Raw genomic sequence first — 15,190 nt, forward strand, 5'->3', positions numbered from 1 at the left:
TGGCCCATCAAATAAACACTACCCTCCCATACAACTAAAACCAAAACACAGATTTGGAAGTACTGTTTATTTTCTAAAAACATTTAACAAAGACAGCAAAAGAAAAGTAATCTTAGAATATACAAGTAAAGATCATAGACAAAAAAGGGTTGACAACAAGGTGGTGTAGTTTTCAGTGAGATAAAAAGGGCGACCTGCTACCCTGGTAGATACTGCTGTGGGTGCCTAACTGAACAAGGCAGGGATAGTTGAGATTCAAGAAACAGATAATCGATCCTCTATCATATAATCAAAGTCAAGAACTAAGAGGTCCATGAACTTAAAACAAGATCTTTGATAACCTATATTTAGGTACAATATTCAAAGAGATCTATCAACAGAAAAATAACAAAGCAGAGAAAATGCAGAGAAAAGCTATAGGGCAAACACGAAATCCAAGAGCTTCCTTAATGGAGTCACTCAGTGTGTCCCCTCAAGCAGACAGTAACTTGTTACATGCAAGGTTGAAGGCAATAAAGTTGTGTTGACATGTAAAGTTGGTTGTTTAAGGCCACATTAGGTTCTGTTGCACAGATAAAGCATTTTGTAATTCACAAGACTGTCACTGTAGGTCCACTAAGACCATTTTCACCTGGCCTGCGTTACTTTGTAAGAGACATAACCAGTAGAGAGACCCCAGGGTTAAACAGGGTCGATTCAAAGTGCACGATTCAAACTGGGGCATAATTAAGGAAATAAATGCTTGAGGATAATGAAACTAATATCTGCACAACACATAATAGAAAAAGCACTTAGAAATCAGTAGTACAACAAATGTTAAAATGACCTTTGTAAATAAACACATGGCTAAAATAGATACATATTGGTCTCTACATTATGCAGACAAGTAAGTACAAATGCATGCCAACACAAGCTGGAAAAGGAGACCAAAAAACACTGAAGTTAAACTTCAGAAAATACTTAAGTGAAAAAATGTGTCACTGGGTGAATTCTTATGGACTATTGCCTTTTTGGTGCTTTCTAGCAATTCCCTTTTTTTACAGGAATTAGTCATAGTTTACAATAACACCTACATAAACCAAGCTGGCTTCCTGACATGACCATCTCTGAATCACTTAGTGATTTTACTGGTGAAACATTACGATATAAAAAAAAATAAATCCTTTTTAACTATGACATCACTTAAAGCAATTTTAGTTAAACAGTATGAAAAGGGCAACAGAATATGCTGACGAGACCTGTATCAGCAACATGTCTAGTACTCCATATTGTAGACCAGCTTGGCATTGTCGTGAGTGGGAGGGGGTTGGTACTGGACATGTGGGTGGGCAACTTCCATTCCCATCACGCGGGTGTGAACCACGGTGGTCGCAGCGGGGGTCCCTTGAATGACCACACCACCAACAGGCTGAAGAAAAAGTTATTGTAGAATGAGGAATACTGTTAAAATTCAGAATATCAACTGAACCCACATAGTCAGACAAAGCACTAACAACAAAATCTACATATTTATGAAACAATTATATTACTGAATGCTATAGTACAAAGTCAGTAATTGAAGGATACAAGATAATATAGTGATGAAGAAACACCCAAGCCATCACACAAACAATCCGCAAAGACAAACTGGACTGCCAATCTAATTTAGTGGTAATTAAGCACATGTAGGCCAGGAGCAACGACAATCAGAAGAAAAGGCTATTGTATGTATTTGGGCTAACCTCATTTCTGCAGGCCATGATCCCGGACAGGATGGTGCTAACAAGGGTGAGGATCCAGGCAAAGACCAGGACCAGGATGATCACAACAGCCATAGCATAGAGGCTCTTGATGTCATCACAGGTCATGTCAAGGGTGGCTGGACTGGAGAAGTCACCAGTTCTGTAATAGACAACACATCTGGACATGGAAAACTCATTCTTCATTCTATCAGTAATGGTGGAAGTGTTGGTTAGAATGCTGAATAAAACTGGTCAAAGTGTTTTGAAGTCAGTTGTTCAAGATACTTCGATGTTTTCAACTCTTTTTGTGCAACTTTGCAACACTGTTAAACAAAAAAAAAATATGTATAGTTCAGCTCTTTGTCACATGAATTGATGCAGCGGCAGAAGTTGTGTTTTGTGAAAATCAGTGAAGATACCCTAAACTTGCGTGCAAATGAAATGTAAGTACCTTATCCTCTCTCAAACAATGACAAACGATAAGTATGTTCAAGATCTCATACCAGTAAATAAACTATATTTTACAAATCAGTAGGCTAACAGATCGATTTAAAATGTTTATAGGCTATGTTTAGAAACAACGGTTGGTTGCCAAGTTTGGAAGCACAAACACAGGATTAAAAAAAAAATTCCAAAAGGCAGAAAAATCTCCAGTAAAGCATCCAGCCACCTCCGGCATTGATGCATGCCTTGACGTCGTACAGTGGACAAGTCATCTGATCATGTGATATGGTACCCTTCGCCATTGTCCCTGAAGAGCCTGAATCAACACATTCCTGGTCAAGGGAGACGGTTAATGCTTGTGGATGCGATGTTTACGTTGGTCCTACAGGTGCTGAGACATGTACCACACCATCGGTTCCCATTAACTTAGAACCTGCTGTCATTTGTGAATTACTCGACACCTATTTCATTGCTTCCACTGACAAACAATCCTGGCCCATGCCAATGTACAACAATGTTCACATGTCAACATCATGACCTTAAATGTTCGGTAGGCATGTATACCATGAGCACTAAGACACCTGTTTACTGTCCATCTGCAGAGTCCATGCCCAAGATCTTTCGCTGCTAATGACGGCAGTTACAAATCCGTTCCTCAGATGAAGCACCTGATGGTGCTCTTCCTGGGGGGTAGGGGGGGCCTTGGTCTTCCGCTCCCTGGCCAGTCTGCTGTCCAGCCAGTGTGTCTTAAGCGAGTGACTAATCCACCAACTTTTTTTGCTTTGCACAGCCATTGATTTTTGCAACATGAGAGTATGTGGTTCCCACCTATAGCAGAACAACTGCTCGTTCTTTGCTCTGATGTTAAATGGAGGCATGTTTTGTTGGTCATACTTGTGTAAGTGATGATGGAACAGTTCAGCTTGTGTTTTCTATACAGACTGCATACAGGTACTTTTCGAGAAGTTTTGGCGCTCAAAGTCATTTTAACCACTTAAAAGATGTAGCAGGTTCTTTTCCTTCACATGCAATGTTAATCTGTGTTTAGGGGATGTCCTCCCAACCATGATTCACGTACATTGCCACTTTAGACGACAGTTATCATAATTTATATTTTGGGGACATTTCTTTTGCACGCGAGTGAAAAGCATATCAGAGTATAAAGTACTAGAGGACTATGTTCCCTTACATTCCATGTTTGACTCTGTCCCTGACTCACAATCAAAATGAAGGAAGTCTAGATTTCCCCAGGTCCTGAATCGCCCAACTCATTGGGGCTCCTTTTCAGTTGAAATGGTTCCTTACTATTAAAAACCAAAAGGATGACAATGGGTAGAAGTGACAAAAAGAGGTAAACTGAGTCAGGGGTTTTGAGGACCACTAGCTTAGACAATTCACAAGAATTACCCAGCACGATCAAATCTGAACAATTCTCATCTGTTTTCAGACCACACACTTGTCCATTTATCTATCCAGCTGGTGACTTACGTGCAGACACACTGCTGCCCTAGGGGTGTACACTGGCTGGGATGAGACACTGCCAATCCTGCCATGGCCAAGATTCCCACGATGAAGAAGATTCCCATCACGAGAAGAGTGATGATGCTGAACACCATGTGGGTGATGTACTGAAGGAGACAGGACATGGCAACATGAACATATGTACTGGACAACGGAACATGACAACATGTGGGCGATGTACTGAAGGAGACAGGACATGGCAACATGAACATATGTACTGGACAACGGAGCATGACAACATGTGGGCGATGTATCAGCAGGGAGGACATGTTTTCAAGGACAGAACAAAAACATGTACTTTGTCAGCAAGCAGTGACCAAAGAGACAGTAGGTGGTTCTAAATTTGCCAATTTAAATATTGCCTATACAGTTGCCATTTATGTATTTTCTCATAATGAATCCATATTGGGAATCCAATCAAACAAGCAGTTTGGGACCACTGGAACAAGACTAAGATCAGTGGAACACTACTGAATAATGCATAGACCACAATGTGAGCACATACCGCTGCCTTCTTTTGGGTGAAAGCCGAGAGACAGCCGATCAGCCCGGGAACAATGTACTGGAACAACATGACACAAATGTCTGTAAAGTGATTCAAAATGTACATACGGACACTTCAACTATAGCTGACACACAATGCAATTTCTCTGTAAATAATGTTTGAAATGTGTTCTACATATGATGATTATTTCTAGGGGTTAGGATTTAGATTTAGCATTACGTTTAGGTTTAGGGTAGGCTTTCTTCAAACAGGGTTGCAGGCAGTAATCTTTCCTGACACAGTATGTTTATAGTTGCAGTTAAAAGTATAGGGCTGAGGAGTCAAGAACTGTATTTACTTGCGCTGTCCCATATTCACAAATTGATTTTGAATTATCTGATGACAACTGTCACAAAAACTACTTTAAATAAATGTGGTATCTTGTTTACAGATTTAAGTTCAAGTTTTAGGATTCTGAGAAACTTACAGCAAATCCAAGGGACCATATGGGCGCATTGGCATAGGCGAAGGAGTTTGAGTCAAGGTCGCTACTATGGAACTGGCTTCTGAAGTCACTGCTGTCCATCTGCTTGTTGACTTCTTTCACCACAAACTTCTCCGCCTTCCTCAGCAGCACACTCAACACAATGCTGAGGATTATACCTGGGAAAAGATAACACTGCATTAGATGAAGGATGGGAAGATACAAGACAGACAAACTGGATGAAACATTCTATTGTTGAAAACGAACATCGTACAAGGCACACACTGCCGACAAACCACCACATCCACAACCTATGGTCATCAAGGCAAGGCGTCCACAACCAATGGCTATGAAGGCATTCACATCAGATGAGTATCAAGGCAAGGCGTCCACAACCAATGGCTATGAAGGCATTCACATCAGATGAGTATCAAGGCTAGGCATACACAACAGATGACAAAGCATCACCACTGATGACAATCAAGGTAAGGCGTTCATCCACAAATGACAATCAAGGCAAGGGATGCACAACCGATGACAAGAGGATCAGGTTTAATGACTTGGGTGACACGTCAATTGTCATCTTATCCAATGTGTGTAGATCACTTAACTGTCTGGTCCAGAGTATTATTTATATTATTTATGCAAAATTGCAAAGTCGCATAACAGTAAACCCATCACATGTCTACCTCGTAATTTCTGATAAATATCTATAATTATTTCAGAATTAAAAGATTTTAAAAATGGTACCTTTATGTAATGTATTCTGAACTCCTGTACCATTCATAAAAATGAATTGGAATAAATACTATTCTGTTCAGTAAGGCATCCTCCATATCTCCCTAAAATAAACGAGGAGGAAGCATTTCTTTGGGTGGCATTTTTAGAAGATGAATATACCTTTGAGTTTGTTCAGATACAATGAAAGAAACATGTTAAAACTATTCCATCTCAGACAGGAATATATATATTCAGGGGATATATGATTTGCAGGAATGAAGTTCAGCGAGGGATACAGGCGGAATTCTTTCTAATTCTCCATGCCTAATGTGGCGTGGCAAGTGAATGGCAGATTTTCTCATCCCCCTCCAAGCTGGATAATGCACACCATTGGACACAGTACCGACCCATACCACCCTGAGAACAAACACCACGGCTACATCACTTCACTCCAGTCCGCGGTTAACCAACAAAGACATCTCGGGTCGCCTTGACCTACAAGCAGTGTGGACTGTTTCAACGATATACACTGGTATTTCAACGACTCTGTCTCTATACGCTCTAAAATTTTCTAGATCGCACAACACTCATCTCTTCTCGGCACAACGGTTTGAGAGGGCAGTATTTAGCACAGATCCGGGTTCTGACAGTTAAACTGCGGACTTGTGAAACAAGTTCATTGTCTCAGATGGTTTTGCGGTCAGTTCAGGGAACAAAACATAAACGTATAATCGTGGCTTGAAAGAAGTACAACAACCAGAATTCTCACAAAGATTATAAAAGCTGTTTTCTTTAAAACATATGTCCATTCCATCTCCTTCAAAACTGTCTTAATTTCTTGACACCACTAAAGCTGCAATTAGTGTCCAAACCTGAAATTTGTGAAATATTCCATACTTCTTGCCCTCTGTTGGCGTTTAACAAAATTCTCTACTGGGCGTTTTGTTCTTGTTACCGTTATACTTTTGTCATTGAAAATGGATCAAACTGGAATTACAGTCAAGTCAAGTAGCATAGCTAAATGGCATTCCTCGCGTACGTGACATGGCACACAGTGGAAACAACCAGCTTGCTCTCCATTAGGTACAGCCACTGGTAAGACGCCCGTGCTGTGAGCAACCAGCGTTCACAGTGCTGACTTCCAACCAGCGCGGCTTTCCGTGCACACTGGCAGCGCCTATACAGCTCTTTAACTGCCGCCAAAACTGAAAAAAACATTCTTTTCAAACACTTACCAAAAACCAGCACAATTGCGGAGATAATTCCATTTGCGTTGTTATGTCCTTTACGTGCCGCCATGGTGGAATACTGTAGTTTAACCTGTAATCCTTGCCGCGAAGTTTTCCAACAAAATGATGGCGATTAGAGGCGGGTTAGACGCATTTATATGCTTCACAGTGGAGCTCCTCGCATCGACGGCGGCTGGCACGATGGTGCGGAGAGTTTACGAAGTCTGACCTGTTTGGGGCGCGTAGGACGGCTTTTTCATGAAATTCAGTGAAATGTCTTTGCCTCGAGCGTAACGTGGTTCAAAGCTGGATCAAAACATTCATTTCAGACGCCACCTTCGCTGTTGGGGAGTATTGAAAACACGTGTTTAGACAGTCCGAGTAATGGATATATAGTGACATGATTGTTTAATTTTTTTCTGTTGTGTAGAATATGTTACATAATCGCACAAAAGCTTTTTTTATAGGCATATCCGGGCAGTGTGTTCGAGACCACACCCTGGGGGCAAGCTCCCGCTTCAGTGAAAAATCATTAACATTATATGCTCTATTTCTTGCAAGTTGAGTCGGTTTGTGTTAGACTGCATTGGTATGGAACAGTGGTATTGTATTTACTGCTAATATGTTTCATATTTCACCAGCATATATTATAATTTGGTATAAGATATATAATAATGTTCCATGCATTCATTAGTAGTACATGGATTTTAAATATTTTGCCATATCTTAACACAAACCTTCCTGTCATTATAAGGAAATTTCTATTTTGTAAAACACATGCTGTAAATGACGTTCTGTATAAACTACTCATGAATATACACGTAGTTGCATGAAACTGTTTCCCAGAGGTTTCAGCACTATGTAATTATGATGAACATCATGAGTCGGCATTGGGGTGCCATGATTAACTAAAACTAACTTTCATTCTGTGCTGATCGTTTGGATCTGTGTTTCTAGCTGATTTAGAAACTCGCTCACTTGGCGCTAATGTGGATACAGAATACTTTTTATGTTATTTTCATCGGCATCACAACCAGAACCAACCGGTCGTCAATTAGTCTGAAGATTCCCGCTGTCACCATTTACTTTACTATTTATTAGCAGCCTTATCAAATGTAATAAATGACAAAAATTTCGTGGACATTATGTCTTTACAGAGTGGCTCTAGCGACGTCGGTGAAAGACGAATTTTGTATATGCTGGACATCTCACCTAGATATAAAAACTATCATTTTCATTCAGGACATCAAAACATTAGGACTTATTAAACATAATTTGACGCTTTTGTTTAACAGGGCACCTTGTTGATTGATGGACTAGTACTTCACGTTTCTTTCTCGGACGAACCGAATGGATAACAGCTTCTTTTAGTTCGCGAGTGAGATTCTTGTATGCGGTCATTCATTCTTGTATGCTTGTCAAAGTTGCAAGAATCTGTATCGGAATGGCGCACTAATAAATAAGTTGTTATCCATAACATTTGTTCCATATTGTACTCTCAGCTTCTACAATGCCACTCAAACAAATGCTGCTTTTATTAATTTAGGAATTAACAAGTTGCAAGGACTGCAGCGATTCCTAGTGCGCCCTAATCTTAATTTGCTGTGCCACCAACAAAACCACTAATATAAACATATACGCTAATATTATCCTCTCTGTTTTCCCTTTGTTAAAAATATTCCGCGTATTTGTTATATCGACAAACAAACGTGATGACATTACCCAACCCGACCGGAAATGTAACGAGAGTAGATGTTGCAACAGCGGCGAGACATGTCAAGATGAGTTTATATTTGTTTGGATGTTGTCCGTTCCGCGAAGTAGAGGGCATGACGTAATATCTTGAAACATGTCCAGACCTGTCCCATCTTCCAGTTCCGGTTTTATTCGATGACCAACATAGGTGTCATTTAACAAATAGTGTGTATAAATCGCTTAATACATCACACCTACTATTCATACCCTTAATTACAAACCGGTGTTCCCATTCAATATTATGGTTTTATGTATTTTAGTCACACAGTAATGTGTCACATTGATCTACTTAAAACTTTGTTGCAAACAATCTAAACTAGAAGGTAAGGGCCATAACTCCTTCTAAATATAGCGTTATCTGTAGTACAAATCGCTTTCTAAACTCTGATGAAACAGCCAAGAACCTTTCCTCGGTGGACACATTCTTTCAAGCAACCCGCAGACTCACACTTTAACGAGTTCATCATAAAGTGTGCTGGGCACAGTGTCACACCAAATCTCCCGTTGTGTCGTATCACTTCCTGATAGAGGAAGTGGTACAATAAGTGTGGTGCACGAGGTTCAAGATTACAATTCCTTACCCTTCCTAGTGTTTCTGAATTTAAAAAGTAGAATTTGAGAATCTAAACATACCATATTAATCCACGGATGTGAATGGTATGCGATCAATATGTGATTAACGTTCATGAACGTGCGAGGGAAGGGAAGTAACTCTTCAGCGTGCTTGTATGTTGAAGTACTGTCGGAATGGACCGTTTGGGGTCGGGCTGGGGGGTAGAAATGTCAGCTCAGATAAGACGGTTCTTTCTGGTTAGCTAAATTTCAAAACTTCAAACCACCGATTGCACATTGATGGGACATGGGACATTGTTACGACACGAAAGATGCAAAATAATCCGCCAATTTTATACATCATCTATCTGTGATGAACTCCACATTATATTTTACTGTCCAGCACTAAATGCCATTAGACATCAATTTCTCACTATATGTGAATTTTTAGATTAAAATACGTGTTCTGTTCACAAGGTTCACTTACACAGCTAAACCCTAAGTAGGTCGGGTTAATCCATTCTGTCAGACAGGCGCGTGTGTGAGTAGACTCCTATAAACCATTCTAGCTACACCAGGATCCTACAATATTTGCTAATTACATAAGCTAATTAGGTCATTGTTATTGAAGATAGATATACTTTGCACATATACCGAGTTCCACGATATATCATATCATCACAGTAAATGAATTAAGAAGTTATTTTGTTGTATAATTGAACTATAAACAAGCGACACGGCATTTGTATAAACGTACATAGTTCCAGAAGCTGGAACTATATGACAACTAAAGAATAATATTGAGACAAAATAAGATATAAATGAAAAATAAATATGTTCGTTATGGTGTTGGTTATGTTTACCAACCAAATTAGCTCCGCAGAAAATCAGATACTAGTATATAAAACTTGTCTCACATTAAATTATATACGTATACATGAATTATATTTGTAGAGGTTATATTCACTAGAAGCGGTTACTTTTAGAGATGAGCTGGTCTAATCAGTTGAGAGTGTCACTATTTGTTTTTCACCGCATTTACCGTATAATTTAGTTTTAACATGGTATCCTTGAATATTGTTGTTCTTAAATTTTGATTGTGCCGACTTGTAAAAGGATAGTGAATAACGTCGTCGTTATAATGCCCACACGGACACTTAGATGTTTCCCAGATATATCGCTTACATCCCTCTCCGTTTAGATCAGTACTGCCGAGCTTGAGGCGACAATGGATGATTTGACAAAATATTGTCCCATTATTTATATCAAAGTAATTGTCTCTGTTTGGTTTATGGTGGTTATGAAATGATTGAGGGAAGTAGCGTTAACGGATAGTTTGTTAAACAACATCTTTATTATTAGGACAAAATGCTGCAAAAACCTCACAGAGTTGGTATGATGTTCTGATTATGATCAGCGTTTCAGTGAGTATGTTATGCTTATTACTGTTTGAGCTAGACTGCAATTCATCGGTCCGCTTTTCAGTCAAATTAACGGACTATATCGTCTGATCTGAAGACAAATACTTTTCTATTCGTATATTTAATAATCTGAGCCCGACTTTGCGAGTAAACAGGCTTTTCTGGATATTCTGTCACGCATCCCACTGAAAACTCAGTTAGGCCGATGTGAGTTATTTCGACATAGGCTATTTGCAATTGTGTAAATTTTAGAGATACAGAGAAACATCATAAAAAACTGTGTGTTTGTTTTCTATTCCCTACAGTACTTTAGTGATGTTGCATGCATATAGAGAACAACGTGTCCTCGTTTTCTCATTTTTCACACTGATTTGGAGTACTCCTTATAATAATAAAATATTCTGTTTAATACTGATGTTCACAATTTGTATTTTATAATCTTAACGTGACAACATTTGAAATAACCGTACGAACAATGGCACGGGTTAAATATGAATACGCAATGGCTTCTAGAAAGTGGTAAAATCCAACATTTGTGACGAGGGTAGTCGCCACACTAAGTCGGCGATCTAACCCACTCAGCCACCACGACACCCACATTAAAAGCGCTGAAGGCGCCACGGCCACATCCGTTAGATTAACAGACACTGTCGTTTAGACCTCGCATGTACAGAGGTTTGGTGTCTTACACTAGGAGAGAGTAGGGTCGAGTCCCGGATACAGTACTGGAACGTGTACCTAACAAAGACATCATTAACATAATATACCGCCTGTTACACGTCTAGGAGAGATTCAGTAGCAGTTTTGTAGTAAGTGTTGATGACGGGGGTCACATGTTTATGATCACTTTTGGCATTGGAGCCCATATCATCCAAGTCCACATGAGACTAGACATTTTACAACCCTCGACAGTTCTTTATTGATTGCGGAAAAGAGCCTTTTCCTTTGTTTGTTAGGTGAAAAACGACCTACACGTTTGTGTGTGCGTCTACGCGACTGCTACCACACTGCTGGACAGGATACGTTACAGTTTTCGTGAACACCTCATATCACAGTAAAATGGATTCATAAGTACTCGCTGCTGATATAGCTGGAATCTAACAGTGGAATTTATATAACAAATAGTAAGTTCGTATAAAACACTCAGACGAAGGCCAGACGGTCACAGCAATTAGCACCAGTTCTTCGCGTGACTGATTAAAACAGGTTGTAATACAGGTTGAAACTGGTTTCCACCATGTGCACGGAGGATACTTTGCGCTAACAATCTTAATATAGTCCTAGGTCATTCCCACGTGCCTAATTTTAGCTCTATGACGGCATGTCAGGACGGCGATGACTCGTTGCTGTGTTTAGCCTACATCCTAGGTCTGGTCGCTACGAACGGTCAGTTAATAGTCAGGGACGTGAGGGTTTAAAATGAGTAATTGTGTAGGACATTCATGTAGTTCAAATTTTGTCTACATTTGTTTAAGTCAATAAATTTTTGTTTTACACAATCCCGTCATGTTGTTGGATATTTAGCTTTACTTTGAACGAAACACCTGCACTCATAAAGTTTGTTTTTAACATTGTTACAGCAACCGTAGGAAGAACGGAGGTTACCGCATGCTGGGTGAATCAATAGTGAAGTATATTAAACTGGAAAAGATAATATTTTTTCTATAATGTATCTGTATTGTTATAACATTCTGCGATACGTTTTACATATTATATATTTGCAACAGTTTTCTGAAAAATTTGGACTAAAATATGGTTTTATGGGAAACTAAATGTAACGTATCTTCATGTATACTTGAAACATTTCTTCGAACAGGTCACGTTTGGTCACGTAGTTCCTAAAATCACCACTATTATGGACGTTGTTCAGTTTTGCTGTCATTAAACCCAGAAATACATGGCATTTGTTGGAACCGCAATGATGATGAAGAGAGATAGCACTTACGTGCTCTGGTAGCTGTACGTGTCAGCTTAGGCTAAATAAATAAAGTGAGATGTTTCTCTGCATCGGCGTGTCACTTTTATTTCAACATTTGTTTTATTGCAAATTGAAAAAATCTTTTTGACTTTGTCACGTCCAGATCATCCATGCTTCCACTACAAGAATGAGTGTCAGTAAGAACGACTGTGACTGAATCTACAACTCATGAACGCGTGCTAAACTTTGCAATATGTATTTCTGAGAGAGAAAAAAAAAAAATATGTTCCTCCCTCGTCACTTTTTTCTATCAATACGTAAGTCCTACCCACTCCTTGTTTTTGAAAAAGGAAATGTGCCCGAGAAACATTTACTGTTTTTTTATGCAGCCTTATCGCAAACGGAATGCTGCGTGGCCCAGTTTGAGCCTGAAAAGGATTCTGCCTTTTGCTGTCGAAGTTTAGTATATCAGTATGGGAGGGAGGTAACTGCATAGTAAGAAAAGACATTAAAGATAGAAAATAGTTGTAACCATGATTGTACATACTGTTTTAAGCACGACTGTGTTTAAATATATTGGTGAATATTTCTTATTGTCAATATAAACTGAGAAGCAAACAGTTTAACGCCGTTCTAAAGGTTTCTTGTCACTCTGCAGCTGGACAGCACGAAATGCAACCAGCAGATGGGGTGGCTTGGAAACCTATGGAATACTGGAGGACGTCGTCAACACCTCTCAATATTAATCTAAATCGTGGCAATGCGACAACGCGAAATTTTGATCAGCTGATCATGTTGACCTTTCCACACAAACTGTCACCTTGAAAACGTTTCGTAGTCGTTCTCTGTTATGAAGGTTAGAAATTTTATTAAAACTGATATCGGACAGTGTCCATTAAATCTGTTCACTCATTCCATTTGTGTTGACACAAGGGAGCGTCCAGATGACACCACCCGATGCAGCCGTTGCGGCACAACAACGCTCCACCCCACACAGCACCTGTAACAGGTGCCATTCTCGCAAATGCAGACGTCATTGTCCTTCCCTGGCCTCCAGCTCGGCTAATCGAGCATGGATGGAATAGACGCGTCCCTAAATCTCACTTTCAGCACAAGACATCTGCAGAACTTGCAAATGCGTTGCAAGGCGAAGATTCCCCAAGAAAAGCCCGACGACTTGTGCAATCCCTTTCCAGGTAGGTGTTGTGGTGGACATGTTGACCTTTAGAACGTGCCAGTTTTCCTCGCCTACAAAGCTGGCCTCTTTTTCTCTGAATGAATCCTTTTGGCAAATCAGTGGACCACAAAACTATTACAGAATATATCTGCTGTGGTTCTTGCTGGAGTGTTCTTTAACATATACCGGCCAAGTAAATTCTTCCGATGACAACATTGCTCTGTCTCTGTCTGGGTGTCCAACATTTTCATGAAGACACCAAGGTGCTGAAGCTCGAGACCTGTGAAAGGAGAACAAGTTGCTAGTGTTCAGGTCCATCTTGGTTGACAACGCAGTAAACTACATTTTCCTGGATTCTGAAGTTCTTTAACAATTGTCATCTCTGAGTTCCTTATATATCACCCTCTAACCGGTTTGATCTTGTTTTCCAATCCCTCTATGATGGTTGATCGACAAGGTCTGTACATGGTTCCAAATATCTCTGGTCTGTACATGGTTCCAATCCTTGTCATTCATGTTGCACTGTTTCCCTCTCGTTATCACATGTGTGAACATATAGACTTTCTAACATGCTGTCTACAGTTATTATTCAGCACAAATAGAATCTGCTGTGACCAACTTCAACTGGGGCAATGTATCTGCACCCACGTTCTCCTTTCCTGATCTGTGGTTGATCTGTTGTACCTGACCAAAGCTGAAAAACCAGCGATGTCCTGTAGCAAGAAGGCGCGTTGTATTTAGTACCTATGTGAGTGGATTATTATCGACCACTACAACAAAAGTACTACCATACAGAGAGTCATAATATTATATGGTCTCTGGTCCTGCAAAAAAAAACCCCACAAATACCCAGTGCTGTTTTTGTACTTGAAGTTCCTACAAGTCCACGGCGGCGGGATGGCCTGGTTGCCATACTACCTCTATGTTGTGTCTCCAGGAGCCAATCCACGTCATATGTGTCTTTAATTCTGTGTCTTTAATTCTGTGTCTTTAATTCCATTAACGACATAGACGTAACCAAACCTGTGTACAAGTACACAATGACCTGTCGCATGAAAACATGGATATGTATTTGACAGTACTTGTATACGCTCGCCATGGACCACACTGGGGTATGACCTAGACTGAGTGTATTATCTTCTTGGTTTACGTTTCAACAGGGTGTAATGTCCATGTGTTTAACTTGCATGCTTATTTTGCGTTTTATAAAGTAGACGGCGGTTAGATGGAGGGTCTATTTTACGGCGGTGGAATACGTGTTGTGAGTGAAGTATCTTTTTTTACTGTGTACCATTTCTGTCGGTATTTGCTGCTCGAGTGCCGATAAACTGCACTCATGGTAGTTCTAGTTTTGATTTATTAACCTACTGAAGTATCAACCTATATATACGAGCTATATAAAATTCATAAAACCATGACTCAACCACAAAACAAGCACTCTGACTAAAGACAGCCAGTGTTAAAACGTAGGAGCTCCGGTCAGCGTCTAGATGACAGTGGAACACCGGCCAAGGGCACGTAGTCTCAGTACCTGTTGTATGATTATCATCGGGGTGATTCATTCTCTCTCTCTCTCTCTCTCACACACACACTCTCACACACACGCACGCGCGCACGCACTTAGCCTGTACACCGTTAGTATCAATACTGTTTCTTGATACAGTGACAGACACTCGTCTGAGCGACACCGTGAAGAGGGCGTCACAATGATTCACCCAGTTCCATTGAAAATCATTCGAAGTAGACAACAAACAAGTGTCCGAG

General features: G+C 40.0%; 1 protein-coding gene across 2 annotated transcripts; it reads right to left on the bottom strand.

Moving 5' to 3' along the window:
• Positions 1 to 52: 52 nt before the first annotated feature.
• On the bottom strand, positions 53 to 8,373 carry LOC137286263 (uncharacterized). 2 transcript variants are annotated; one of them, XM_067818015.1, is made up of 7 exons: positions 8,326 to 8,373; positions 6,610 to 6,944; positions 4,658 to 4,833; positions 4,192 to 4,248; positions 3,654 to 3,793; positions 1,722 to 1,881; positions 53 to 1,408 (listed from the first exon to the last, which is right to left on the bottom strand). In XM_067818015.1, the coding sequence occupies exons 2-7, from the start codon at positions 6,671 to 6,673 to the stop codon at positions 1,256 to 1,258; spliced, it is 750 nt and encodes a 249-aa protein (XP_067674116.1). In that variant the 5' UTR covers positions 6,674 to 6,944; positions 8,326 to 8,373; the 3' UTR covers positions 53 to 1,255. The 2 variants fall into 2 exon arrangements, with proteins under 2 accessions (XP_067674116.1, XP_067674115.1); XM_067818014.1 differs by lacking the exon at positions 8,326 to 8,373 and having other exon boundaries at positions 6,610 to 7,038.
• Between the last annotated feature and the right edge of the window lie 6,817 nt (positions 8,374 to 15,190).

This window comes from Haliotis asinina, chromosome 6 (assembly GCF_037392515.1).
Source record: "Haliotis asinina isolate JCU_RB_2024 chromosome 6, JCU_Hal_asi_v2, whole genome shotgun sequence".
NCBI classification, from domain to species: domain Eukaryota; kingdom Metazoa; phylum Mollusca; class Gastropoda; order Lepetellida; family Haliotidae; genus Haliotis; species Haliotis asinina.